Source organism: Ceratotherium simum, chromosome 26 (genome assembly GCF_057802395.1).
Source record: "Ceratotherium simum simum isolate JZ-2026a chromosome 26, ASM5780239v1, whole genome shotgun sequence".
Taxonomy (NCBI): domain Eukaryota; kingdom Metazoa; phylum Chordata; class Mammalia; order Perissodactyla; family Rhinocerotidae; genus Ceratotherium; species Ceratotherium simum.
The window spans coordinates 12,712,225-12,738,065 of record NC_141925.1 but is presented as its reverse complement, the minus strand read 5'-3'; the positions used below and the strand labels follow the sequence as shown (position 1 = coordinate 12,738,065).

The following is a 25,841-nucleotide window of genomic DNA, read 5'->3' as shown; positions in this document are numbered from 1 at the left end:
AATTTGTGTAGTCTGAGTTAGGGAATTTTATCATACTGTGGCTTCTTATTTTCTTAATCTTTGTTCTTCTTTTCTATGTAAGTTCAGAGGTAAATGTGTTTGACTTTCAAAACATCTTTCAAAGAGGGCTGGGTAACCATGTTGTATATATTGAAAATTAAGTTGAATTTTTCCACATGGAAAATTAATTCTGCTAACAATTGAGTCCTTGCTGTCTATCTATTTCCTTATGGGGAAAACAGGATTTTCTTACCTCTTAACTCTCATTTTGGGGGCAGTGCTTATCTTTATCTTTGTAAATCTTTGGAAAGGCAGCTTATGTCATAGACTGTTGAACTTGCAAGTGACACTAAATATTGTTTGGATCATGACCATTCCTTGCAGTTTTATGTGCATGATGTTAAGTTTGTTGTTCAACAGTATTTTTCAACTGGGAGATGTTTACTCATTTTTAAATATTTTAAATAATGATCCTGCGTCTTCACTAAAATCAACTCCTTATAAAATCAGATGATGTATACAAACTGGGTTAGATATAGGCTGCATCTAGTTTATCAGTAATCTGTCTGACCAACATGAAGAGCAGTCAAAATAAGCTTTGATTAAAAAGCTTAATTAAGACTATATTTTCTAGATCAATTTGATTTTGCTAATAATGTGAAAGACTGTTACTCAAAAGAACTGGACAGTAAACACATAGCTTCATTTTAAATTGGGACATCTGTCCATTCAGATTTTTTTTGCCAAAACCTAGATGCATACCAAAAATAGTTGAGGATTCAGAAATCCTCCTGTGATATTGCACTGAAAATTCTTGCGTTTGATTTTTTGCTCTATTTTTTCCCCATCTCTAAAGGAAGAATATTTTCTTCATCTTTGAAAGAAAAAGAATTCCAGCAGGATTTGAAATGCAAAATAAGAACTATTTTTATTCTATATTGGAATAGCGTGGTCAAGTACAGTCATCCATTCTTAACCCATTTAGAAAGTGGAAAGAGCAGTTGCTTCTTTTGACATCTCTTTCTGCTTTTCAGGATTACCCTTGTAGAAAAACATCTGACAATTGCCATTAACTTTATCTCAAGTGGTTGATTTTAGAAGAATCTGTAAATTTTTCTGAGGGTTTATTTGTTTTGGCACCGGGCTTTTCTCAATGTAAGCTTAACCAAATATGCATAGTCCTAACACAAATTTGGATGAACATCAAACCACCTACATATGCAAATAATATTTTGTTCTGCTCTCACCAGATTTATGTTTAAAAAGTAAACCTTCAGGGGAAATAAACTCCACCTGTTTCTGCATTATTCTAAATTAGTGTTGGGCTGCATTGGGTGTGTCTTTTTGGAAGCTTTATTGAGTTAACTATTGAGACGATCCTGAGACAGCTGGTGTTTGAGCAGTATGCAAAGACCAAATGTAATATAAGGTGCTCTCTGAGCGATATTTGTCTGGAAGAATCTCCCATGAGGATTTTGTATGGTGCCATTTTGTCTCTTTCATGGCCTAGGCACCTCCCCTATTTCTCCTTACTTTGTTGAAATCAGAATGAAAGTCATAAGAGAGTTGAGCGATGGAAATCAGGATCAGAGCAGTGCTAATGACAGGCTGTGTGGAATGTGCTCCTCGTTTATGTTGTAGGCTCTCTGGCCAGAAAATGATTTACCTTCTTTTATAACCTTGGTCAGTTTTAATCAATGCATGGAAAACCAGACTTAGAGAAGATCCTTTGGTCAAGTCCTTTTAGGCTGGAAAGAGCTAAAAATACTCTCCGCTTTTGCTTTTTATTGCACCACAGAAAGCGCAAAATCAGACTTTTGCCTTATGTTTTATTAACAGTCATCTGTTTCTGCGAAACACCTTGAACTCTCTTGTAGATCACCTTTTATGAAGGTTTTTGGGGAAGGTTATTTTCTCTTTACCTCAGTTCTTAGAAAGAGGAAGGAAATGAGCAGATCTTTTATTTTGGCTCGTCTCTGTAAGTAACGGAGTTAAAGAGGGAGAATTGCCTGCAGTTTACTGTAGAGGATGGCCACCTTATTCTTGACACAGGTGTTCTAAAACTGAACAGGAGTCCTCTAGAAATCTAATTCCTGGGATGACAGTGCCGGATGTTCTTTCTAAGCTGCAGATGATGAAACAAGCCATAAGCAGGAGTGATATGTTCTTGGACAAATCGTTTCCTCTTCTTTAAAATGGCGGTAAAACTGTTCGCCTCCCATGGAAGTTAAAAAGATTGCACGAAAGCTTAGTAGGTGCCCAGTATATATTATTTTTGTTTCTTGAAGTGTAAAAGAATTTAACATGCTAGGAGATTCAGAAAAATAGATGTGGTAGCAGAATGTGTTTTATGTTTTTGGTTTCTTGACAAAGAAGAAAATTTGGTATCATGTGGATATAAAATTGGAGCAAATGTGAAGTGTTCGCTTCTGCTTGTACCCACCTTTAGAGTTTGCTCATGAAAAATCAGATGATGTTGAAGTGTGTCAGGCTGTACCTATGGAAGCAAATTTGCTTTGATTTGGAGCATTTTTTAAAGTTTTGTTATTCAAATGAATATAGCAATTTATCGAAAGTGGTATAGGTATATATAAGAGTGATAAGTATAGAGAGGGGAGGAACCATTATGGTGCCTGAAATAAAGCCCAATGATGTTTTCTCCCTTTTCCTCCATGGAAATCAATCATGTGCTGGCAGCAAGTTGCTTTTTTTGTATAATATGCATGTGCTTCATATTTACCCTCAGAGAGATTTTAAAATGAAGGATTATAGGAAAACAAAATAGTAAAGATCAGTGCTGTACCTCCTTTCTTCCAGCCCTTTCACTGGTAATGGACAGAGCAATTCTCGTTTGCCCCTGTTTACTAGCAACTGTCATTCATGCCGAGCAGCGTGGTATGCCAGCTTGCTAGTGAGTTGTCAGTGGGCCCCTGTGTCCAGAGGTGCAGACCCTGCTTGTCTCTCGAGGGAACGGTGCCTGATCACCTGCAGGGGGGCCCTCACTTATGCTTCTCCTGTCCTGCCTGGCCCTCCTCATAAGGAGGAACAGAAGGTGCTGAAATAATAAGAGGATGAGGCCAGTCTATTCTGAGTCCCAGTGTCTGCTGTCAGTTTTTAGCATCCTGGGTGATGGATCGAGTATGTCTTTACTGAGATACTGGTCAGGTCAGGTATAAATTAAGTCCATTGTTTTATTTATTTTTTTTATTTTTAATTTGTGTGTGTGTGTGTGTGTGTGAGGAAGATCAGCCCTGAACTAACATCCCTACTAATCCTCCTCTTTTTTGCTGAGGAAGACTGGCTCTGAGCTAACATCTATTGCCAATCCTCCTCCTTTTTTTTCCCCAAAGCCCCAGTAGATAGTTGTATGTCATAGTTGTGCATCCTTCTAGTTGCTGTATGTGGGACGCGGCCTCAGCATGGCCGGAGAAGCGGTGCGTCAGTGTGCGCCCGGGATCCGAACCCGGGGCTGCCAGCAGCGGAGCACGCGCACCCAACTGCCAGGCCACGGGGCCGGCACCAAGTCCATTGTTTTAACTGTTACAGGTATTCGCTCTGTGCGACTTGCAACTTCCCAACATAAGCAAGAGTTACATATAGTTTGTACTGTTGGTAAGGCTGAATGTCATGACACTCCGCATAATTTGTTTCCATTTGCATTTAAAATTTAAAAATCATTTAATTTCTCCAGGAGAATTGCTTCACTTCAGGGTATTGTGTAGTATAGTGCAGTTGTGGTGTGTAGGGTCAGGTACCTGGACTTGAATCCCAGCCCAACTCCTTATACCTGTACCATCTTGGGCAAGTCACCCTCCCTGGTCCTCTGCTTCCTCATCTGTAATTGAGAATATTGCTGTCGATTTGATAGGGTTGTTGTGAGGATGCAATGGGAGAAGATATGTAAAATGTGCAGTGCCATGGGCCTCAGTCAGCTTGTCACTGCTGTGGGGACATTTATACTTTGAGGACATGCTTCTCTGACCAGATGCTGGGAGCTAATAAAGAGCTTTTTTGTTTTTATAGGAAGTACCGTATAATTGTACCTTTGGGACTGTACACACCCTGTAAGTAGGGCTTTGTATTCAGTTATGAGCCTTGATCGGAGAAGGGAGGTAGGAGAGGAAAAAGCCTACTTGTGACTCGTGATGTTCAGGGCACATAGTCATTTCTCAGTCCCTGTGCTGTACAGCATTTTCAGTTGTAGATTTTTATTGGGAGAGGAGAATAAAGAAATAGCATTCACTGAGTGACCCACTGGAGGCTGTATTTTTAACAGCTTTATTGAGATATGACTTTGTATAACATGCAGTTCACCCATTTAAAGTGTACGATTCAATGGTTTTTGGTATATGACATGATTAATTTTTCGAAATTATGATAAAGATATGTAACATACAATTTGCCATTTTAACCTTTTTTTTTTTTTTTTTTCTGGTGAGGAAGATCAGCCCTGAGCTAACATCCATGCCAATACTCCGCTTTTTGCTGAGGAAGACTGGCCCTGGGCTAACATCCGTGCCCATCTTCCTCCACTTTATATGGGATGCCGCCACAGCATGGCTTGACAAGTGGTGCGTTGGTGCGTGCCCGGGATCCGAACCCGGCACACCAGCAGAGGAGCGTGCACACTTAATCGCTACGCCACGGGGCTGGCCCCCATTTTAACCATTTTTAAATGAACAATTCAGTGGCCTTAATTACATTCACAGTGCTATGCAACCATCACCACTATCTATTTTCAGAACTTTTTCCTCACCCCAAAGAGAAACTCTATAACCATCTATTCCTGCCTCCCTTCAGCCCCTGGTAACTTCTAGTCTACTTTTCCATCCCTATAAATTTGTCCTGTATGACCTGTTTCTTTTTGAGCAACTCATTGCTTCAGTGAGAATTTAATCTATTAAAATGATTGATATTTTGCAAACACCTGGAGCATTTTTCTTTTCTATTTTATTGCTGTCTTATGTTTGGATCACTTCTTGGGCACGTAAACCTTGAGATGCGTGGATGTGAAGTTGTGCAACTGCCTCGACTGAGGTTTGCTTACATGCAAGGCAGCCGGGACACGATGAATAGAGCTGAGACCTCAGGGTGGCCTGGCTTGGTTCACATCACGCCACTCCGGCAGGACATTCGTCCTTTCTGAAGCTCAATTTCCACCTCTGTGAAATGGAGAGAACAAATGTCCCCCTTGTAGGGCTTCCCTGAGGTTGCGGAGCAGCATCGATAAGGCTGCTTAGTGTAGCGTGTGGCATGTGGTGGGTGTACAGAGAGTGGTGGCTCCTGTGACTCTCACCACAGTGAACTTCCAAGAAAATAACGTGAACCTAGTTTTTCCCGGTATTGGGGGCAGCGGTAGATAAACAAAGTGGGCTATGTGTACTTAGCTGAATATTCTTGGGTGGCAGTCTCTCTGTGTTGACAGGAGGAAAGAGGCAGAAGTGCATGGTGCTAATAAAACCTTTTTTATAGAGAACAGCAGCCTGTTCTCTTAAGAAAACACTTCATAACTTGTATCTTAATTAAAAAGGTTTTGCTGCGAGGTTGGATTGTGAATGAGAAGAAAATACCTGCGCTGTGTGTTGGTTGCACTCATGTGTGTTGAGCCTCATGATGCTGGTGAGGCAGCAGAGTGACTCACACAGCCTCCTCCTCTCGTCTGCCACCAGGAGCAGCTGTGCTGTGCACAATCCTTCCCCAGAAGCCCCTGGTGATTCCAGAACCGAGGAGGTCAGAAGAGGCAGATAATAGCAGTGGTGACTGTGGGACCCTTCAATTGGCTTGCTTTTTCAAGAACTTAGTAGTTATCCTTTAATTTTATCTTAGTGGTGCTTGACTAAAGGAGTAGCGTCCTCTGCCCCCTAGCTTCTACCAGAAATGGTCTTGAACCAGGGAGAGGAGCATAGCTCATCACTCATTCTCAGCTGGCTGGAAGTGGACTGTGGTGCTGTTGTGGACATTACTTTTTAATCATAAAGAGCCTAGGAAGTAAGCTTTTTAGTAAAAACGGGGTACATTTTTAACTTCTTCCAGATTGTACAAATTTTGGAGTCAGGCGGCAGCAGGAGTAAAATCGCAGTGTTACAAACGCTTAGAGCAGTCTTCCAGATTCCAGAAGGTTTGAAGCCAGTTTCTCCCTAGTTTACAGAATGTATTTTTCCCTAGTACACAGATGTATTTTATCCTCACAAACCTTAACCAAAGCCCTTTATTTTTAACCCAAGTCGTGTTCATTTCACTTTTGGTGCCCTAAATTACTAGGATGGAAAGAATCTCCCAGAATTGGCTTGGTTTGAGTACCCTGAAAGTTCTTTAGTACACCGATTTTCATAAAGTTAAGAGACAGGTGAGTCCAGGGCACATTAAAGTATTCTGAAGCCTTCTGTCTGGTTTCTTAAGACTGGAACTAGTGCTTGTTTCCATGACTTCTTCAGGGAAGGGGGTGCTTGCCTCCTGTTGATATTGCCTTATCTAACTTCTACCTTGCAATCCTGATTGCCAGAAGATTTATTAGGCGAGCTGCTTCTGTGGCTTTATCAAAAGGCTACTTTTTAAAGAAACCTTAAAAGGGACCCACCCCACAAACCTCTTCTTGGTGTGCTAGCGCTATGGGCACTTGTTTAGCATTACGATAAACAAGTAATTTGCAGAGGTAAAAAAAATCAGTCAACCCCTGGATATCTATTTAAACAGCTTGCCTCCTCCGTGTTAGAGTATTACATTAGTTTCCTATGACCGCTATAACTAGTCACCGCAAGCTTGGTAGCTTAAGACAACAGAAATGCATTCTCTCACAGCTCTGGAGGCCAGAAGTCTGAAATCAAGGTCTAGGCAGGCTGCACCCCCTCCAGAGGCTCTGGGGAAGCATCTGTTCCCTGCCTCCCCTAGCTTCTGGTGACTGCTGGCTTTCCTTGGCTTCTGGTCGCATCTCTCCAATCTCCACCTCCATGGCCACATTGCCTCCTCCTGTGTGTGTCTGTCTTGTCTCCCTCTGCCTCTGTCTTGTAAGGACACTTGTTCTGGCATTCAGGGCCCACTTGAATAGTTCAGGATAATGATCTTGTCTTGAGATCCTTAGCTTAATTATTAATTACATCCGCTAAGACCCTTTTTCCAAATAAGGCAACATTCGCAGGTTCCAGGGATTAGAATGTGGACATGTCTTTTTGGAGGCCACCATTTAGCCCACTATAGACATGTTAGTAGTAAAGTCAGCCTTCTTAGGTATTCCTTACCTTGCTTTGGCCCTGGCTGTGAGGCAGCAGGCAATAGTTATTTCCAAGACTATTTAACATTTAATTTTTATCATTCAAGGGTTAACAGTGTACTCTAAGAAACTCAGACTAGCTACCAAATATCTTCTCCCTTGACCGTTTTCCACTCTTCAGAGTATATCACCCGCATTGACAGGGATTTCTGACAGCAGCCCTCAGAAGTAGATAATAATGTCCCCATTTTAAAGCTGAGAAGTGACAGAGTCAGGGATGACCCAGGTCCATCCTCGACTAAAAACTTCCACAGTACACGGTCTCTGAAAGAGACAGTTCTACAGTTAGTTGTACATTTTCTTAAGAGACAGTGCTGAGAGCTTGGAAAGATTTCCTTTTCTCTCAGCCTGAGCAGTGATTCTAAAAGATGTTGCCTTTGACCATTGGATTGTGTGGGGCTGGTTTCCTCTGACATTTTACAATCTGTTCTTTACAGGCCCTGCAGACGCTCCCTTTGTATAATGCTTGGTTTAACATTTTTACTTGATGTAATTTGATACGGTTCATTTGATGGAGACTGTTCAGAAGAGCTGCTGGTTTCTTTTTTTTTTTTTCCCCTTTCTTTTTCCCCTTGTTTCTGGTGCTGTACCTCCGTTTAAGAAAGGATATGAGTTGGCTTCAGGACAGATGTTGGTTAACACTCTGTTTGTCAAAACATCAAGTGACTAGATTGAAAATTGTAGCCCCCCCACCCCCACTTGAGTGAAATTAAAATGACTGAAGCCACAGTAACTCCCTTCCAGCCAGTGGTTGCCCTCTGATTTTACACAAGAGCTTTAGTGAGCAAAATAAATGAGCTTATTTTGTGAGAGATGTCTGCATGCTTCCTACCCTGGATGATAAAATTAGTTTTTTATAGCACATAAATATATATAATGATGAGCTCTTGCACACAGGGTTCTTATGAAGTGCTTTTACTGCTGGGCCCTGAAGGAAATACCGGAGCATTTGCAAGTACAGTTGAGCTGGCAGTCGTTAAAGGTTTCAATTTTCCTTTGGAAGGCTTGGGACTTGGGGTGAGCTGTAAATTAATTCACTGCTCAAGTTGTGTTGAGATGAGATTTTACTCAACGTTTCTGTCTCCCAGTCTTCAGCGATATGAGAGGAGTGCAATTTTACTTGGAAGTCTCTTTTTTGAGATACAGCTTTTTAGGAAGAGAGGTGTAGTCTTGATGAAAGCAGGTGAACAAATGGAAATATTTAGTCATTGAATGAAATACTGAGTTTCTAGGAGGAAGAATGAAGAGTTTGGGGGCTTGAGGTTTTTTCTTTTGCTAGGGACAGAGAGGAGAATAAACGTCGTCATCTTTATTAAGACATGGCATAACATTAGAAATCCTTCTAGATCATTCAGGCCTGCGTGTATGTGTACAAAGCTGACACGACATAAAATAAGCTCTTGTATTCGTACACCGCTAGGTCTCACTCAACCCTGAGATGCGCCGATTCACCAGTTTCCTGATGGTGGTCATGGCGTGCGGGGGCAGGTGGGCCGGAAGTCCTGATGCCCGGGTAGCTGGGTAGCAGCTCTTTCTGTACTGCACGCATGAGAAGCTTGGCCTTTTGGTCTATGGAAACATGGCTCTCTTTGCTGCCTTTTATTCCCATTGCCTTGAAAATTCAGTCTACCCACAGCTCTTCCTCAGACAGCAACGTCATCTCATATCTGGGCTTCCGCCCCATCACACGAAGCTATAATTTAATCAGCCCTTAGAGCACTGAAAAAAGTGTTTCTGGGATCTTGTATCCCAAGCTCTTGCTTCACTTATGTGCACTAGGGGCTTGGGAAGTGATTCAGGACTAAAATCCTGACTTGTCCCTAGATGCTCCTGCTAGGACTCACCATGTCACATGGAGGCTTTGGAAATAGTTCAGGCTAAAAGCCAAATGTGAGGGGTATGCAGCAGAAAGAAGGTGGGGGCCATTGGTGTAGGGCTGGCAGTGAGAGAGTTTGGGTCTGAGTCTGTCTCTTCTCCCCTGGTGGCTAAGTTAAACCACTGAACTTAGAAAAACCTGCTTCCTCATTCCTTGTCTGATGGGACTGTTACTTCTCTGCCTGTCCTCCAGACACCAGAGAATCAAATGAGGCTGAACATGCAATAATAAATATTGTTATTTTAGTCAGGAACTTTGTACTTTTAAAAAAATAATATATTTTTTTCTAATTGAAACACAAAATACCCACTCATAATTCCACCCGCCAAAAAGAAAAAAGAGCTGTTGTTTTAGTGAATTTCCTATTAGTGTGTTTTCTGTGTCTGCTTCATTTACTAATTGAGATCAGTATACCTCATTTACTAATTGAGATTATACTGATTATGTAATTTTGTAACTTAAAAAAATACAATAAAGGATTTTCAAAAGATGTTGAAACTAGTGGTCAGCATCATGTAGGTGGCCTTCAGTGGTTCGTCAGGTGGATATCCTAGTCACCTTATAACTTAACCCTTTGTGGGTTGGCCTTTTGCTAGTATGCACTTCCATTGCCCTGCACTGGGCATTACCATTTTTTGCCAATTGCTTCTTAGAGTGGCCATCAATGCATCTCACTGATCCGTTTCTTTCTCTGCCATCAGTTACAGCATTGGAAAGCATGCTGCTGCAGGAGCAAAATTAAATATTTTCTTTCATTTCTGAATAGAATCATTGATTTTATGCGTAGATTTGGTAATGCAGAATTTTAAGGAACTTAAATGATCTTTTTAGTTCCCAGAGATTTGAGCCTCTTGTGCAAAGTACTCCTAAATCACTTTCAGGACTTCTTGCATGCGTTTTTGAGTGTCACTTTTGCCCTTTTGTTTTCTTGAGCTTAGCCGCATAAAATGGGTTAATACTGGCATTGTTTTGCAATCCTTTCTTTTTTACTCTGACAACTAGGGAATGGTTCAGATAAGCCATAGTCCAAGACAAACTGTTGTGTCATCAGAGAAGACCCTTTGATCTTAGTGTACTTCTTGGAGCAGCCTAGTGTGTTTTGTGGTTGCCGGAATCTGTATGTGAAACTTGTTAGGAAGGTCGGAGGATTTTGATATGGTTGGAGGTGTCTGAGTCTTTGTGTCATGTGTGTTACTCCTTCAAGTGTTTGCCAGCCTTCGATGCTGCGTTAGTGGCTAAAGTTTAATTTGTGATGCTGGAGGTGCTCATTTGTGGCCAATTCACAGAAACTGATTGGACTTTTGCCAATGAGTTGCCAAGAGAGTAGTATAAGTAGTCTTTTTTTCACTTTCTTCTTAAAAATGAGGAACAATAGCTGTCAGCAATAATTTCCTCAATTTATCTCTTGCAGAGGACCTAGTTGCTTGCCACAGTTGACCTTCTGGTTTCAGGGAGTGGTAGAAGACTTATGTTATTGCTTCCTGGATTTTGAGGTAGTCCTTAGTATTTGTTTTAATAGTTTTGTGTTTTTCTGAGCCGAAATCATTTAATGCAAACAAATCATTAAGACTAATGAATACTTTTTTTGGAGAAGTTGGCACAAGTCATTATTATCTAGTTGATTAATGAATCATCATTAATGGCATTTAACGATACAACATTGAACATTCTCTTTTCCTTTTAACTCAGTGACTCTTAGAACCCAGAGTTTCTGAGTCAGTAGGTCTTAGGTAGGGCCCCGGGAATTTCCATTACTAATAAGTTCCTGGGTGATACTGATGTTGCTGCTATGGGGAACATTTTGAAAAGGGCTCAAAGTTCTAGGCTCCTAAGAGGTTTTATATCTGAAACAAAATTCTTTAGTGACTGGCGAGCCTTCTCATACAGTCTAGGTTGTCACAATGTCATACTGCCCTGGTTTGAAATGGACGTTGGTGGATGGCTTTTTGGGAGTGCCAGACAGCATATGGTTCACAAAAGATGGGAGGCTTTTTGGAGATAAAGGCACTGTGCACAGTCAGTGCTGTGTAGCCTATTAAGAGGCTGAGCTGAAGTTACCCAGTCTGCTGAGCAAAGGACTCTGGAGTGTGCTGTACTTTACCCTTGGGTCTTTCCAGACATGTTTGAAAGCCGAGATAAACAGCATCACCAGTCATATAATTGTAGAACATTAAAAAACTAACAAATGCCAAAAAGGATAAAATTTGTTTTATGGCATCTAAATGTGAACTGGAGTTACACAGTTTCTTAGGATAGAATCCTGGTATAAAATTGGCCATGGTATCAAATGGGAATTTTAATTTTAGTCTTTGACAGAGTTAGTGTCAATCCTTTAGAGAGTAAGTGCTAAAATAATATTTCATCAGAAAGCTTGCAGGAATGTGGCAAGACTCCTGCACAGCCTTGAGTGTCTTTACCAAATTACAGCCATCTCAAATCCTCACTAAAATAAGAAATAACGTTTCATGCAAGTAGTGGTCTGAGCATCTTTTTGATATGTGCAGATGAAAGGCCTTCTAGGAGAGATTGTTCTTTGATACAATTCCCAGTGAGAGAAGAGCCTTGCATGTATTTATCAGCATTTCTGCTTGCCCAGTGCATTTCCTCATACGTTAAAATGAAAACTGTCAAGTCAGATGATCCATATGTGAAGTATTTTATCAAATCATTCCGAGGAGTCAGTGTAGGCCTTTTGACAGCCAGTTTGTATGAGGCATGTGTACAAGGAAATGTTTTAATTTTACTTCAGAAGGGCCAGGATGTTACCAGAGCAGTGGCTTGCAAACAGCCTGGCATAAGGGAGGTGGGAGGCCATTGGAGAGTTTACTTTGGTTCAGTTCCACAGACGCTCAGCTACAGTTTTAGAGTCGGTTTCCCAATTGCATGGCTCTTGCCAGAGGCGCAGTCTGCCAAGTCACACACAGAGTTAGTTTTCGTCTTCCTCCAGGGTTTGGGGCTATTCACTTCTCTCTAAAGCCGAGGCATGAAGATGGAGGGACGGGGGAAGAGCAAGAAGCACTGTTAGTAATTCATTTGAAAGGGGTTTCTGTTTAGTTAAAGTACTAGTCAGCAGACAAGATAGTGTAGGATTAACTAACTCAAAAGAATCTTTTGAGTGTTTTAGCTAAGAATAAATTTTTATCTATTTTAATCAGAGATGAAATGTTAGAGAACAAATAGCCTGTATATTACTCGACAAAGACATCTTTCAAATAAATTTTTGAAACATTTACATGGTGAGATAAATTAGGGACGTCTTCTTTTTCTTTTTAAGTAGAATCCTTGTTGGTGTTTATAGGACAATAGGTTTCCTCAACTTGTTGAGGTCCCGTGATTTTAGAAATAAAACAATATTTTTAAAAGAAATAAAGCAATTATAGACTCAAACTTGTGGTTTTGCTTTATATTCCTCGTCCCCCAGCAGGTAAGATGTGCACAGGATACACAAGATTGAGTCAACCAGCATATTCAGTTGGACTTCTTTAAGCAAGTCTCTAGTTATTTCCCCTGGGCCTCTGGTTCTGGAAGCTTTTATTTTCCTTTTTAAGTTTAAAAAATAATAGTAAAAGGAATTTTGAAAAACAAAGCTCACTTTCCCAAAACCATTGGCTTTTTTTCTAGGGGGTGGGGGTATTTTTTATTCTTGGTTTAATGACATAAATATTTTACAAACCTATAATCATAGAATAAAATTTTGTGCTTTTTTAAAACTTAAAATTGGATCACGATTTATTGATGTGTTGAAGTTTTCAGAAGTTATTTTGGAATTATTTTGATTGTTGAACGTTCTGTTGAAATGATGAACTATAATTTACCAACCCCCACATATTATTGAATCTTGAGGTTGATTTTGATTATTGGTGTGTCTGATAGTGTAGCAGTGAACATCTTGTTGATTCAACTTTTATTCTTTTGTTGAAATTAGGGTGAAAAAACAAATTATTTTTATGGCGCTTGGTATGTTCCATTAACTTTTAAATTAGAGTTTTTTTGAATTGGGGGACTATCTCTAAATTTACTAAATGGAGAATTGAAAATTACATGAAGCATAAAAATGTTGAGCTTTCTGAGGCAGGCATAACTTTTCAGGCTCTGGTCAGCACTTTCACTGAGAACCAGCTAGCTGTGCAGTGGGTGCTTAAGATGACTTGTTGTCTCCTGGTATTGCAGGTAGTATTGATTAAGTTGGATAAAACAGCTACCAGAACCAGAATAGGACACTTGAGCCTAAATTAGTGAACTAAAAATAAATTTGGTTTCTTAGCCATAGGATTTGGTTTATTAAATTGTAGGCTAGGCAACAAGTTCTCAAGCCACGGAGTACCAGTACTTCATTTTTTCTGGCATTAGAACAGTGTTATTCATAGTGATGGTTCCATTTGTAAACTAGATCATGCCCTGCTTGGCTTGTGAATGCCTAGTAATAATGTGCCTTAATTGCAGGTCAGTGAAGCCAAACTAATTGCTTGTTGGGCGCTTGGATTGCCTTTTTAATTTGCTGTATAATACAGTCTCTACCAGAAATGCACAATGTGTTATCTACATAAAACTCATTAAAATCATCTTATAACAACAGAATGCCTGATATTTTGTCCATAATCTTGCACATAAAAGAAAATTGAATGGCTTTACAGAGAGTTATAATTTACAAGTACTCTTTTTTAAGTGCTTTTGTATCCATTTTGGAAGGTGTACATAAAATGACTGCTATGGTTTATAGCAGCGTGATGGTTTTCTTTACCAAGGATTGATTTGCTTTGCGCTTTTAATATGTTTTAGATGACAATAATGACATGAGCTTTTGAGACGGTCACTTATTTTAGACTGTGCAGTTCACCCGATAAGATTAGTATTCATCTGGTGACTTTGCATTTCAGTGAAAAAAAAAAAGTCATCTCTACTGTCATTTTCAGCTCACGAAGTGCCAGTCATGGGGATTACCCTTAAAGTTTGTAGGAACAAGTGTTCATAAGTCGATATGATGGTTAACACTGCAGTGTTTGTTTCCTCTCAGTTTCTCTGGGCCAACAAGGCAACTCTGCAGAGTACTAGCTTTCAACTCCTTGATTGCTAATTTCATTCATTTAGCTAATATTTATTGAGCAGTTACTGAATGCCAAGAACTGTTGTAGATGTTAGGGATACCTTGGGTTTTTTTTTTTTTTTTCTGTTTATGATAAATATTTAGCTCTAGAGAAAAATCTTTGAGGTGAATCTAAGAGCTTTTAAAATGATCTTAGAAATAGAGTAATATATTAAGAAGCTTCTAGTAAAAGATTTAATAGATGCGTATGTCAGGTTTTTAATAGAAATTAGTCAATTACCTGTTTTTCTTTTCTTTTTGTAGGTTATTTCTTATGAGAGTCATGGATATCCCCTATCTAAACTTGGAAGGCCCAGACTGTAAGTGAATTTTTATTTTCTCATTGCATCTGCACATTTAAGTGTGTGGTCTGGAAAGGATAACAGGAAAAGTATTACTGAAGAAAGAGCTTTATTCACTTAAAAATAGGCAGTGATTTTGTGGTTGATATGAATAGTATGCTTAAGTTAATGGTACCCTTGGGCCATGATTAATTCATCTCTTTACTTACATTTTCCAGTTGATGCATGAGTTGAATTTTTAAAAAATATATCTTCATTATTTCATTTTTACTCAGAACTCTAAATTTGTAATTTCTTCTAAGTATATATATATAAAAGATTTTAACATGTGCTAGCTGTGTCAGTAACAGTAAGTTCTCTATTTTCCACTTATCTGTGTATGTATATATTTAAGTTTAGTAGGTTGATTTCTTTTTTTCATTGAAAACCTATTTGGGAGGTAGTTACTCCTCCTTCTGATTATTCTCTACTTTATCCTTATCACCCCACTCTTCTTTTCCATTGCTTTTCTCCTAGCCTTGGTTTGTTTGCCTTAATAGCTGCCATAGGGATATAGAAACGAGTGAACTGTACTTGATGATAGTAATCGTCGCAGTGATAGTTCGGAGACATACTGTGGTGCACTCCATATCAGACTTACATTTTAATTTTTAATCTGTCGTTCTCGCAACAATTCTGTGAGCTAAACATTGTCATCCCAGTTTAGAGCCACGTGTGGCTAGAGTGGTTAGGTCCCTTGCTTAGAGTTGCACAGTTTAGTGGTGGGTCCCGGCTTAGAGCACAAGATTGTGACTCAGGACTGCCTCTACTTAAACTCAGTCCGTTTAATTTGCACAGGGTGTTATTTTTTTAGCTAAATAAATATGGACAACTAGATTAAAAGGAGAAAGTTAAATTTTAGTGAAAATTCTTGAACAGAGCAGCCTTTTTTTTTCTTTAAATAATTTTCACAGGAGCTTTATGAGCAAAGATGTTTCTGCATAGAATTGCTAGGGTTCAGATTGTTGTGGGTTCTATAAAATCTGAGGTTCAGGCTAAGATGACAGAGTCCTGTTATTCCTGACGATACTTGTAGGAGTTGTTTGGTCATCATCAGGCATTCATAACGATTCCCCAAGTTAGCTTGGGCTTAGTTTCATCAAAGAACCACTGGTGTATTACTCACTTTTCAGCTATCAACCTTCATCAAAAATTTGTCTTGTAGTGCAACCTAAACGCGATCACGTTCTCCACGTGACATTCCCCAAAGAATGGAAAACCAGCGACCTTTACCAGCTTTTTAGTGCCTTTGGTAAGTAAATCACAAGTACAAATGTACTTTTAGGATTTTGCTATTCTTTTGGTCTAGGTGGTCTGAAGTATATAGATGGCTTCAGCTTGGGCATAAAAGTATATTAATATGCAAGGTTTTTAATCTCACGGAATTGTAGGGGGTTTGGTATACTGCTATCTTTGTACTAATATGATCTGAGGAGCTTTGAATAGCACCCCACAATAGAGTGCTATTATTAATCCGTGGAAAGCAAGATACAATTACTATAACTGCCCTTACTGCTGACCATGGAACATAAGTCGAGGCTGAGGATATATCATTTTTAAGATTAAATTCAGAGGGAATGTCTGTTTCATAAGGGCAGGCGGTCACTGCTTGACATTGAAGAGTCCAAGCAGATGAACACAGATGCTTGAGAGGACCAAGTTATGTGATAGGTGTGAAGTAGGGCAGTTCTTCTGTTTCCTTTTCACCAGGCCAGGCGATTAGGTTGAACTGAAGTCTTCTGATTAGGGTTTATAAAGACCATTCTGATTGTAAGTCTTCAGCTGTGCCTCTTTATTTTAACAAATGAAGTATTTAAGCTGTTCTCTTTGGAAATTCTTGATAAAGTGAAGGCAGCAAAAACCTAAATATCCAATAATAAGAATGTTTAGTAAATGTTTATGTATCTCTTCAACAGATTAGTATGTAGCTATTTTAAAAATTTTTGAAGAGTTTATTAGAAGATGGTAATGTGTTTATATTTTAGAGTGAAAAACAGATACAAAGTAGGATTCCTATAAAACATTATTTTTAAAAAAACTTTGTATAAAATCAGACTGAAAGGAAGCATCAAGCTATCATCACTGAATGTTTTAGATAGGATTTTTTCTTTTTATGCTTTTCTGTATTTTCTAAAATAAGCGTATATTAGCTTTTTATAAGTAAAGAACTTTACACACCTAAGTTTTAGAAAAGTAAGGAAAAGCAGGTATATTTCTGGAAAGTTATCCTAATCTTTGCAGATAGTCTAAAAGACTTCTGAAATTCTAGTTCTGCTTTTAATTTAAATACAGATATAGAAATGCAGTTGAATTTTACAGCTCATTTCTTTTAAAAGCTTTTGATGTTTCTCATCTGGTACTCTTAAGTTCTTATCCTTACGTAGTTAAACTTTAATTGGCTAAATTAAATAGAATGCTCCAAGTAGAATTTCTTTTTCGTTTTAATTAAAAAAAAAAAAAAAGTTGGGGGCTGGCCCAGTGGCACAGCAGTTAAGTTCGAGTGCTCTGCTTCAGCGGCCCAAGGTTCGCAGGTTCGCATCCCGGTCACGGAGTGATGCACTGCTCGTTAAGCCGTGCTATGGTGGCGTCCCATATAAAGCAGAGGAAGATGGGCACGAATGTTAGCCCAGGGCCAATCTTCCTCAGCAAAAAGGGGAGGATTGGCAACAGATGTTAGCTCAGGGCTAATCTTCCTTACAAAAAAAATTAGCTGTGTGATATTGGACAAGTAACCTCTCTGTATCTTTGTTTCCTCACCACAGATAATGATGATGATGATAGTAATAATACCACCTATTTCCTAGGCATATCACGAGGATTAAATGAGCTAATCCATGGGAGGCATTTAGAAAAGTATGTGGTGTATAGTAACTACTTAATAAATGTTACCTATTGTTATTTATCTAAAAGACAACAGACGGGGTAGAGAGGTAATGAAATAATTACGTGACTTTTGTAATTGAGCAAGTCATTACAGCATCTCACTGTGCGGCAGGAGTTAGTTTTTTTTCCCTATGACAGTGAAACAAAGCCGTTTTCAAGCATTCCTAGCCTTCCAAAATTTTAGTAGCAATTAAAATACTTTTTCATTGCTAAATTCTGGTGATGTTTACCCATTTTTTTAAAATTCCAGTCTTCTGTGTTTTTTCAAGAAGAGTGGTAGCAGAATAATTAGGTCCCTGCTTTTCCCCTGGGTTTTCTCCAGCTTCCTCCCCCCTGCCCCTCTCCTCCTCCCTTCTCAGCACTCTCCTGCATTGCATTCTGTTTGCGTTTCACCTTTATTGAAGATTTGTCTCTCAGCGTGTAAAAACCATCGTGTTTCACTAATACTGCTTTCTGCCCCTCTTTTTCTTTTCTCTGTTAGTCTGTCTTGGTTTTCTCTCTCTGACGCCTTCTTTTCCTTGTCCTCCATTCTGTTGTTTTCTTTACTTGGCCTTGAGATCAACATTGGATTTTTCTTGTTTCTTGCTACATTAATTCATTTCATGTTTCCCATTAGCACTTTTCAAAGTTTGTATCTCTAAAAAATAGCTGTGTTTTTGTTTGTTTGTTTGTTCGTTTTTGTGAGGAAGATCAGCCCTGAGCTAACTTCTGTGCTAATCCTCCTCTTTTTGCTGAGGAAGACGGGCTCTGTGCTAACATCCATTGCCAATCCTCCTCCTTTTTTTCCCCCCCAAAGCCCCCCAGTAGATAGTTGTACGTCATAGTTGCACATCCTTCTAGTTGCTGCATGTGGGACGCGGCCTCAGCATGGCCGGAGAAGTGGTGCGTCGGTGCACGCCCGGGATCCGAACCTGGGCCACCAGTAGCAGAGTGCGCGCACTTAACCGCCAAGCCACGGGGCCGGCCTCAATAGCTGTGTTTTTGAACTTACATAGTCTCTGATTTTTGTTAGGGTCTTGATAGGAAAAAAGTCTCCAGCCCTGGCATGAGATTGGGTTGAATGATGAAGTGCCCCAGGATTTATTCCAGAAGGACCTTTCTTTTGTTTTTAAAACAAATTTTTAAAGCTTCTTTTTTTCCCTGGTTTGTCTCTTTTCTTGAAGTTCTAACTGAAATAACTGCGGTGGTAGATTTAAGTTTCAGCTCTCTGTAGTGCTGAGATTTTGATCAAACTTTAAACCAGCACCTCATCTCTCTTTAGGTTAACACATATGCTAAAATATATCAGATGTACAAATGAAATCTTTTTTTTTATTTTTTTATTTTTTTTATTTTTCCCCCAAAGCCCCAGCAGATAGTTGTATGTCACAGCTGCACATCCCTCCAGTTGCTGTATGTGGGACGCAGCCCCAGCATGGCCGGAGAAGCGGCGCGTCAGTGTGCACCCGGGATCCGAACCCCGGGCCGCCAGCAGCAGAGCGCTCGCACTCAACTGCTAAGCCATGGGGCCGGCCCTACAAATGAAATCTGATAGCTATCTAAATGGTCAATGTTCACTTTACCTTTAATTTGATATGACAGGTAACATTCAGATATCCTGGATTGATGACACATCAGCATTTGTGTCTCTCAGCCAGCCTGAACAAGTACGAATTGGTAAGTGTTTTGGACATTTGTGTGTTAATTAAAGTGGGAGCTTGCCCTCCTTCCCTCCCACCCCAGTCTAAATGTTGTGGGTTCAGTCAGCTGATTCACAAGCATTGCTGCCTGGTTTGTTTGAGCTTGTTTCTATAATAAAGGAAATAATTAGTATCATGTGTAGAAGAGAAAATAAGAAATTCATTGATTTATTAGATATACTGCATAATATATTGTTTCACTTCCGTTCTGTTCCTTTCCCGTTGCACTTTTTCTAAAATGAGTTGCAGATTTACTTTGAGAAGTAGGAGTAGCAAATTGAGCAGAATGGGGAACACCAAAAAGTGACGCCTGTATTGACACGTTTGTCTCTGTACTTACCCATTTATTTATAAATTTTTGTGATTTATTCATTGTTAAATTGCATCAAATACTTGTTTTACAAACAAACTGAAAGGTATTTTATTTGCTTTTAAAATAGTATTGTAAAAAGGTGCAGCACCACCTCTCCCATTGGACCCTAAATAATTTTGATATTAACCATCACAAAACATTCTGTTTTCCTAGGATGAAAAGTTATTGAATAAAATATTGAAGAAAATATATATCGTGAAGCTATTGATTCAATAGATCTCAAGTTCCCTGGTGCTTAATTATGTAGAAGGTGTGAAATTTTTAAATGATATGTCTAATTAATGTTTTCCTCTTATTTAACAAAGTGCCACATAGTAAAACTATGTAATTCTGATAATGTAACTATATGAGTAATTGTATATGAAAACTTCTACAAATATACAAATTCATACAGAATATTTTGGTTTTTTTCTTTTGATTATATGACCATGGCAGGAACATAGGCTGTGTGGTAGGCAAGCAAAGCTTGGGCTCTGGAATCATACTGCTGCACTGCCTGTGGGGTGTGACCTTGGGCAAGTTAACCTTCATAAGCTTCTGCTTATCTACATGACCTGAGGATGGTAGTGTGGACTTCTTAGGGTTATTCTGAGGATTCCATGAGATTCTGTGTATAAAGCTTGGCTTACTTTGAACTTTTATTATGGTTATTTAACAGTAGATTTCCATGTGAAATGTACTTGAGGAGCACATGACACCAGGAATAGTGTCAGATACAGGGTTTTAATGATGTTGCTTGTTAAATGTTTTAATATTTGCTTATTTCTGTGAGCAGTTCCCCCACAATCCTAAAAAGACAGTTTAGATGGACAAAAAGGGATTGAATTATTAAGAGAGCTAAAGATAACTTCAAGTGGGGGCAGGGACTCTGAGATCAAGACTGTAGTGAGACTTCATTGTGGCTGAAAAAACACCGAACGAGAACTCTTGACCTCAAGTCTAGTCACACCTCCTCCACTCAGTGTCACACTTCAGCTCCCTTACTGGTCACATTCGGGTGACATTGCAGCCGTGCGAGGGATGGAAGGAGGTGCACAGGCTTTGAAGTCAGGCTTGCCTCCACTGCTTGTCGGCCACACGCCTTTGGGCAAGTTATGTAAACTCGCTAAGCCACGGATTCCTCATTTGAGAGATGGAGATGATGATGTGCCTTTGTGAAATGAGATCATGGATATTAAGTTCCCAGCAAGAGCCTGGCACTCCACAAGCAGTGCTTGACAAATGGTAGGTAATTATTAAAATATCTAGTTGGCCTCCCTTGCTGTGAACAGTAGAAATGAGAGTGTGTAAACGTGCTTTGAAATCTGTAAAACACTACTTAGTGGTATTTACTTGAAAATACAAGCATAATTCCTTGTTTATTTGTGTGGGGTGGCAAAGCTTCCTTTAATGTTCCTGTTATAGCACATTTGATATTCAGTAATGATTGCTCCCTTACTTATTATTGAAAGATCCTTCAAACAGTAGCTTTTAAGCTCAGTACTTTATTCAGCGATACCTGAAATCAGGGAGCCCCTTTTCAGAATCATGTAGCTACAAGAAGCACTCTGATTTGATTGTCTGCCCAGGTTTGTTGCTTCCCTGAGGGCAATACTGAGTCCCTTTTGTTCACACTGAATCCTGCTCCAGTGCCTGGTACACCTGTGGCATGAGTAAATATATGTGTGTTTGAATGGGTAGTATGGTGAGTAGGCCAAGATGCAATTGTGACCTTTTTACGTTTTTTCCTCCTGGATTAAGAAGTGGATGTTGTCTTTTGATATATGCAGCTGTAGTCTCTTTTCTTATACAAAAGACAACTCTTAACATAAATACTTGGCCATTTGCATGTGCTGTACCTATGACCATAGCTTTCTTTGCCTGAAGCCATCTTGTACTCAACCCATCCCCTCCCTCCAGAGCCTGGCTGTACGTCCTTCTCCCCTCCTCATCTCAGCTTAAACATCTGTTTCTCGGGACGTCTTCTCTGGCTCCCTTGGCAGGGGCTTGGACCCTGTTTTCTGTGCTAGCCTGGCATCCTTTACTGACACACCTTGTTTGTCTTCCCGGATAGACTGTAAACTCTTTGAGAGCAGGGACCATATCTCTTGTTCACCATTGTGTTTTCAGTGCTTAGAGTCGTAGCGTCTGACATTAGTAAGTATATATTAATTATTTATTACACTGAATAAATGATATTCAAGGTAATTAGACTTAGAAATGCCTTTTTTGCACGTGATGGATATATCTAATGTCTGTGGTCTTTTGCCGTGATTTCTAAAATTATGCAGATGTTTCATTGAAAGGCAATGTAAAATTTGTTTTTTATAGTGGTAATTCTAATGATGAGAGAGACCTAGGGTATCTAATGTGCTGCAAATCCTATTAATGTTATCTTAAGGAAATTACTTATTCATTTCAGTGGAAGCAGAAGGGCTGTTAGATCAATAATGTAACATTGGAAAAATCATTAAATGCCTATTTATATAGCAGCTTGTAATGGCTTCTTTGGCTCTGTTACAAGCTGTTTTTGATTTACATTTAAGGAGTTGCTTTTTAACTGACACCTGTCTTTTTCTTTGATAATTCTAATACTAATCAAGATTTTTTTTTTTAATGGTGATACAGTAATTTCTTCTTTAGTAATTAAGAAGATTTTTTTTCTCTTAAAAAAATGTGTCTTCTAGTAGCATATTTTGAAGAAACAATCATGAGGGCTAATCAGGATTTTTTAAAAACCATTTTTAGCATCTTGAATATGAAAGTTCTCTTGCTCTAGGAAACCTTATTATATTAATTATTAAAACCCTCAACCAAGTGCCATTTGCTTTGATTCCTGTTGTTTTTTGTTTGCTGCTACTGTGAAGATGAGGGTCCCTGGTGGCTTTGGCATTCAGATGGTGATAACCGGGACAAGCTGTAGGTTCAGCGTTCTCCCTGTGGTTCTTCAGATGGGATAGTATGTGGCCAGTGTGAGACTTGATGCCAAGGAGATCACTTAGCCTCACTGCTTGAGAATTTTTCTCAAAAGTAGTTGAGTAAGAAATCACCTTGAATGGTAACATCTGAATAGCTCATTCAGATTTTTGTATTCCTAATGTAGTTTGGTTAAATGAGAGAAGAGCTCAACAGTATTTCAAAAGTCGTGGAACTTGCTCGTCATACCCTCAATATTTTGACGTTGTCTTGAGTGTCCTGAAGTGCATTATAAGACCTTATCTCTCTGCTTGTAATTTTTATAGAAATAGCTGGAGAAAAATAAACTTTTCAGTTATTTTGAAAGCTGGGGATGGGAGATTCACACTGTGAATACTAGAAGAAATTTTTAAAAAGCAGAAATTGATAAAGGCATGTTAGAAGAGGAGAACCTAACAATTATTTTGTAAAGCCAGCCCAAATTCAGGTAGTTATATAAATTCCTGATACGCTACCTTAGGAGCTTGTTCAGGATGATTTGTTGGGATGAGGGGAGACACTTGGCTTCACTTCAGTCCAAAGCATGAGTGTGCTTATATTAAATCATACTTCTCAAAGCACAGCTTTTGATTGTGCTGAAAAGATAAATATTAGGGTTGTGGATATGACTCTTCTGAGGTGATTATTCAACATTGTATTTGCTAAAAGGCTGCTTATAACTTTAAAATTTACCTGTGCTTTTTGTTATCTTTTTAATGTTTGCAGAATCTGTAGTGATAACTGCTTTTCATTCGTGATATTGGCGACGTGAGTTCTCGTTTTTCCTTGATTGCCCTAGCTAGGGTTACTGATTTTGTTGATCTTTTCAAGAACCAGCTTTTGGCTTAGTTCATTTTTCTGTATTGTTTGCTATTGTCTATTTTGTTGGTTTTTGCTTTTCTTTCTCTCTTTTTTCTTCCTTTTACTTGCTTTGAATTTACTTTGACCTTCTTTTTCCAGCTTCTTGAGCTAGAACCTTAAATGATTGATTTTTTTTTTTTAATTCTTCTAAAAATTTTTTAAGCCTGGCTTCCTAGAGGTTGCCCCTGGACCAGCCAGTGATTGGTCAGCTGTTGTGCTTAAACACCGTGGGCCAGTAAGGCTTCCGCCCTTTGCCAGCTGGGTTGGGGAACACATTCAGCATTCAAGCAGTTTACAAGTCTGCCCCAGTTTTACTTCTGGCTGTACCTTCTCATCTCCTGTGTGGGTGCACAGAGCCTCACCCCCAGCTAGCAGTGTGTATATAGCTAAGACTCTCTCCAAATCATGATTTTTGACATTTTGTTTTGTTTCTAATACAAACGTTTAAAGCTATAATTTATCCTCTAAGCACTGCTTTAGGTGCATCTCACAAATTATATGTTGTAATTCCATTATCATTAAATTAGATAAATTTTCTAATTTCTCTTTTGACCCTGGATTCTTTAGAAGTGTGTTGTTTAATTTCCAAGTACTTAGAATTTTCCTAGCTCTCTTATTGTTACTAATTTCTAATTTAATTATGTTGTGATTAGAGATTTCTATATGATTTCAACCCATTTAGATGTACTGAAACTTGCTTTATGATCTAGCATAAGGTCTATCTTGCTGAACATACTATGTGCACTTGAAAAGAATGTGAATTCTGGGGTGTATGGTTTGGTCTATAAATATCACTGTTGTTCAGTTATTCAGTGTCTTTACTGATGTTTTATTTAGTAGTTCTATCAGATTTTGAGAGGAGGTGTTAAAATTTCCTATGATTGTGGAATTATCTGTTTCTCCCTTTAATTTTGTTAATTTTCATGTCGTATATTTTGGAGTTGTGTTACTAGGTACATACACATTTATGATTGTCTTTCTGACAAGTTGACTCATTTATTATTATAAAATGTCTCTTTTTATCTTTTGTGTTACTATTATTTTTAAGTCTACTTTATTTGATATTAATATAGTCAGTCTGTCTTTCTTGTGTTTTTTATGTTTGTCTGATATATCCTTTTCCTTCCGTTTGCTCTCAACATATCTGTGTGTATATAAAGTCAATCTCTTGTAGACCGCGTATAGTTGGGTCTTGCTTTTTTATCCATTCTGATAACTCTGACTTTTAATTGGGGTATTTAGTCCATTGACATTTAAGTAATTATATGGTTAATCCTGTCATTTTAAAATTTGTTCTTTGTCCCCTTTCTTTTTTGTTCCTTTGTTTTTCCCTTTCTTTTCTTTTTTTTTTTTTGTGAGGAAGATCGGCCCTGAGCTAACATCTGATGCCAATCCTCCTCTTTTTGCTGAGGAAGATTGGCCCTGAGCTAACATCCGTGCCCATCTTCCTCTACTTTTTATATGGGACGCCGCCACAGCATGGCTCTACAAACAGTGCATCGGTGCACACCTGGGATCCGAACCAGCGAACCCCGGGCCACCGCAGCAGAGTGCGTTCTCTTAACCACTTGTGCCACCGGGCCAGCCCCTGTTTCTCCCTTTCTTATGTTCTTTTGGATCATTTGAATTTTTTTTAAGAATTCCATTTTAATTTCTCTATTGGCTTTTTAGCACTACCACTTTTCATTATTTTTTAGTGGTTGCGTTAGAAATTTCAATATATATCTATAACTTTTCACAGTCTACTTAGCGTTCATATTGTACTACTTCATGTAGAATGTAGAAACCTTACATCTATGTAGGTCCATTTATTCCAGTCTCCATTGTCTTTCATGCTGTAGTTGGCGTATGTATTATATCTGCATCTATTCTAAATCCCGCAAAGTGGTGTTATAATTTTGCTTTAAACAGTCATATGTATTTTAGGAAATGAAGAGGATAAATTCTTTTCTACTTACCCAGATACAATTTCAAATGTCTTCATTCATTCCTGAAGATCCAGGTTTCTTTTGTTTTTTTTTTTTTTTAAAGATTTATTTATTTATTTTCTCCCCAAAGCCCCAGTAGATAGTTGTATGTCATAGTTGCACAGCCTTCTAGTTGCCGTATGTGGGACGCGGCCTCAGCGTGGCCGGAGAAGCGGTGCGTCGGTGTGCGCCCGGGATCCGAACCCGGGCCGCCAGCATCAGAGAGCACGCACTTAACCGCTAAGCCACAGGGCCGGCCCAGGTTTCTTTTGGATATAATTTCACTTGAGCCTGAAGAACTTCCATCAGTATTTCTTATAGTGCTGGTGTGGTGGCAACTGATTTTCTTAGCTTTCATTTCTCAGAAAATGTCTTTATTTTGCCTTCATCCACATAGGGTATTTTAGCTGGATATAGAATTCTGGGTTTTTCTTTCAACATTTTAAAGATGTTGTTCCACTGCCTTCTGGCCTCCATGGTTTCTGATGAGAAGGCTGCAGTCATTTGAATCATTGTTGCTCTATATGTAACAGTTTGTTTTTCTATGGCCATTTTCAAGATTTTCTCTTTACCATTT

General features: G+C 38.9%; 1 protein-coding gene across 4 annotated transcripts in view; it reads left to right on the top strand.

The window, feature by feature from the left end:
• The window catches only part of PARN (poly(A)-specific ribonuclease), a 153,361-nt gene that overhangs the window by 36,135 nt on the left and 91,385 nt on the right, over positions 1-25,841 (top strand). For 3 of the 4 annotated variants that reach the window (XM_087416990.1, XM_004441852.3, XM_087416992.1), the window contains 3 exons: positions 14,491-14,546; positions 15,733-15,819; positions 19,032-19,106. In XM_087416990.1, the coding sequence (XP_087273116.1) occupies positions 14,491-14,546; positions 15,733-15,819; positions 19,032-19,106 (218 nt within the window). The remainder of the gene's footprint in view (positions 1-14,490; positions 14,547-15,732; positions 15,820-19,031; positions 19,107-25,841) is intronic. The other variant, XM_087416991.1, reaches the window with a different exon arrangement.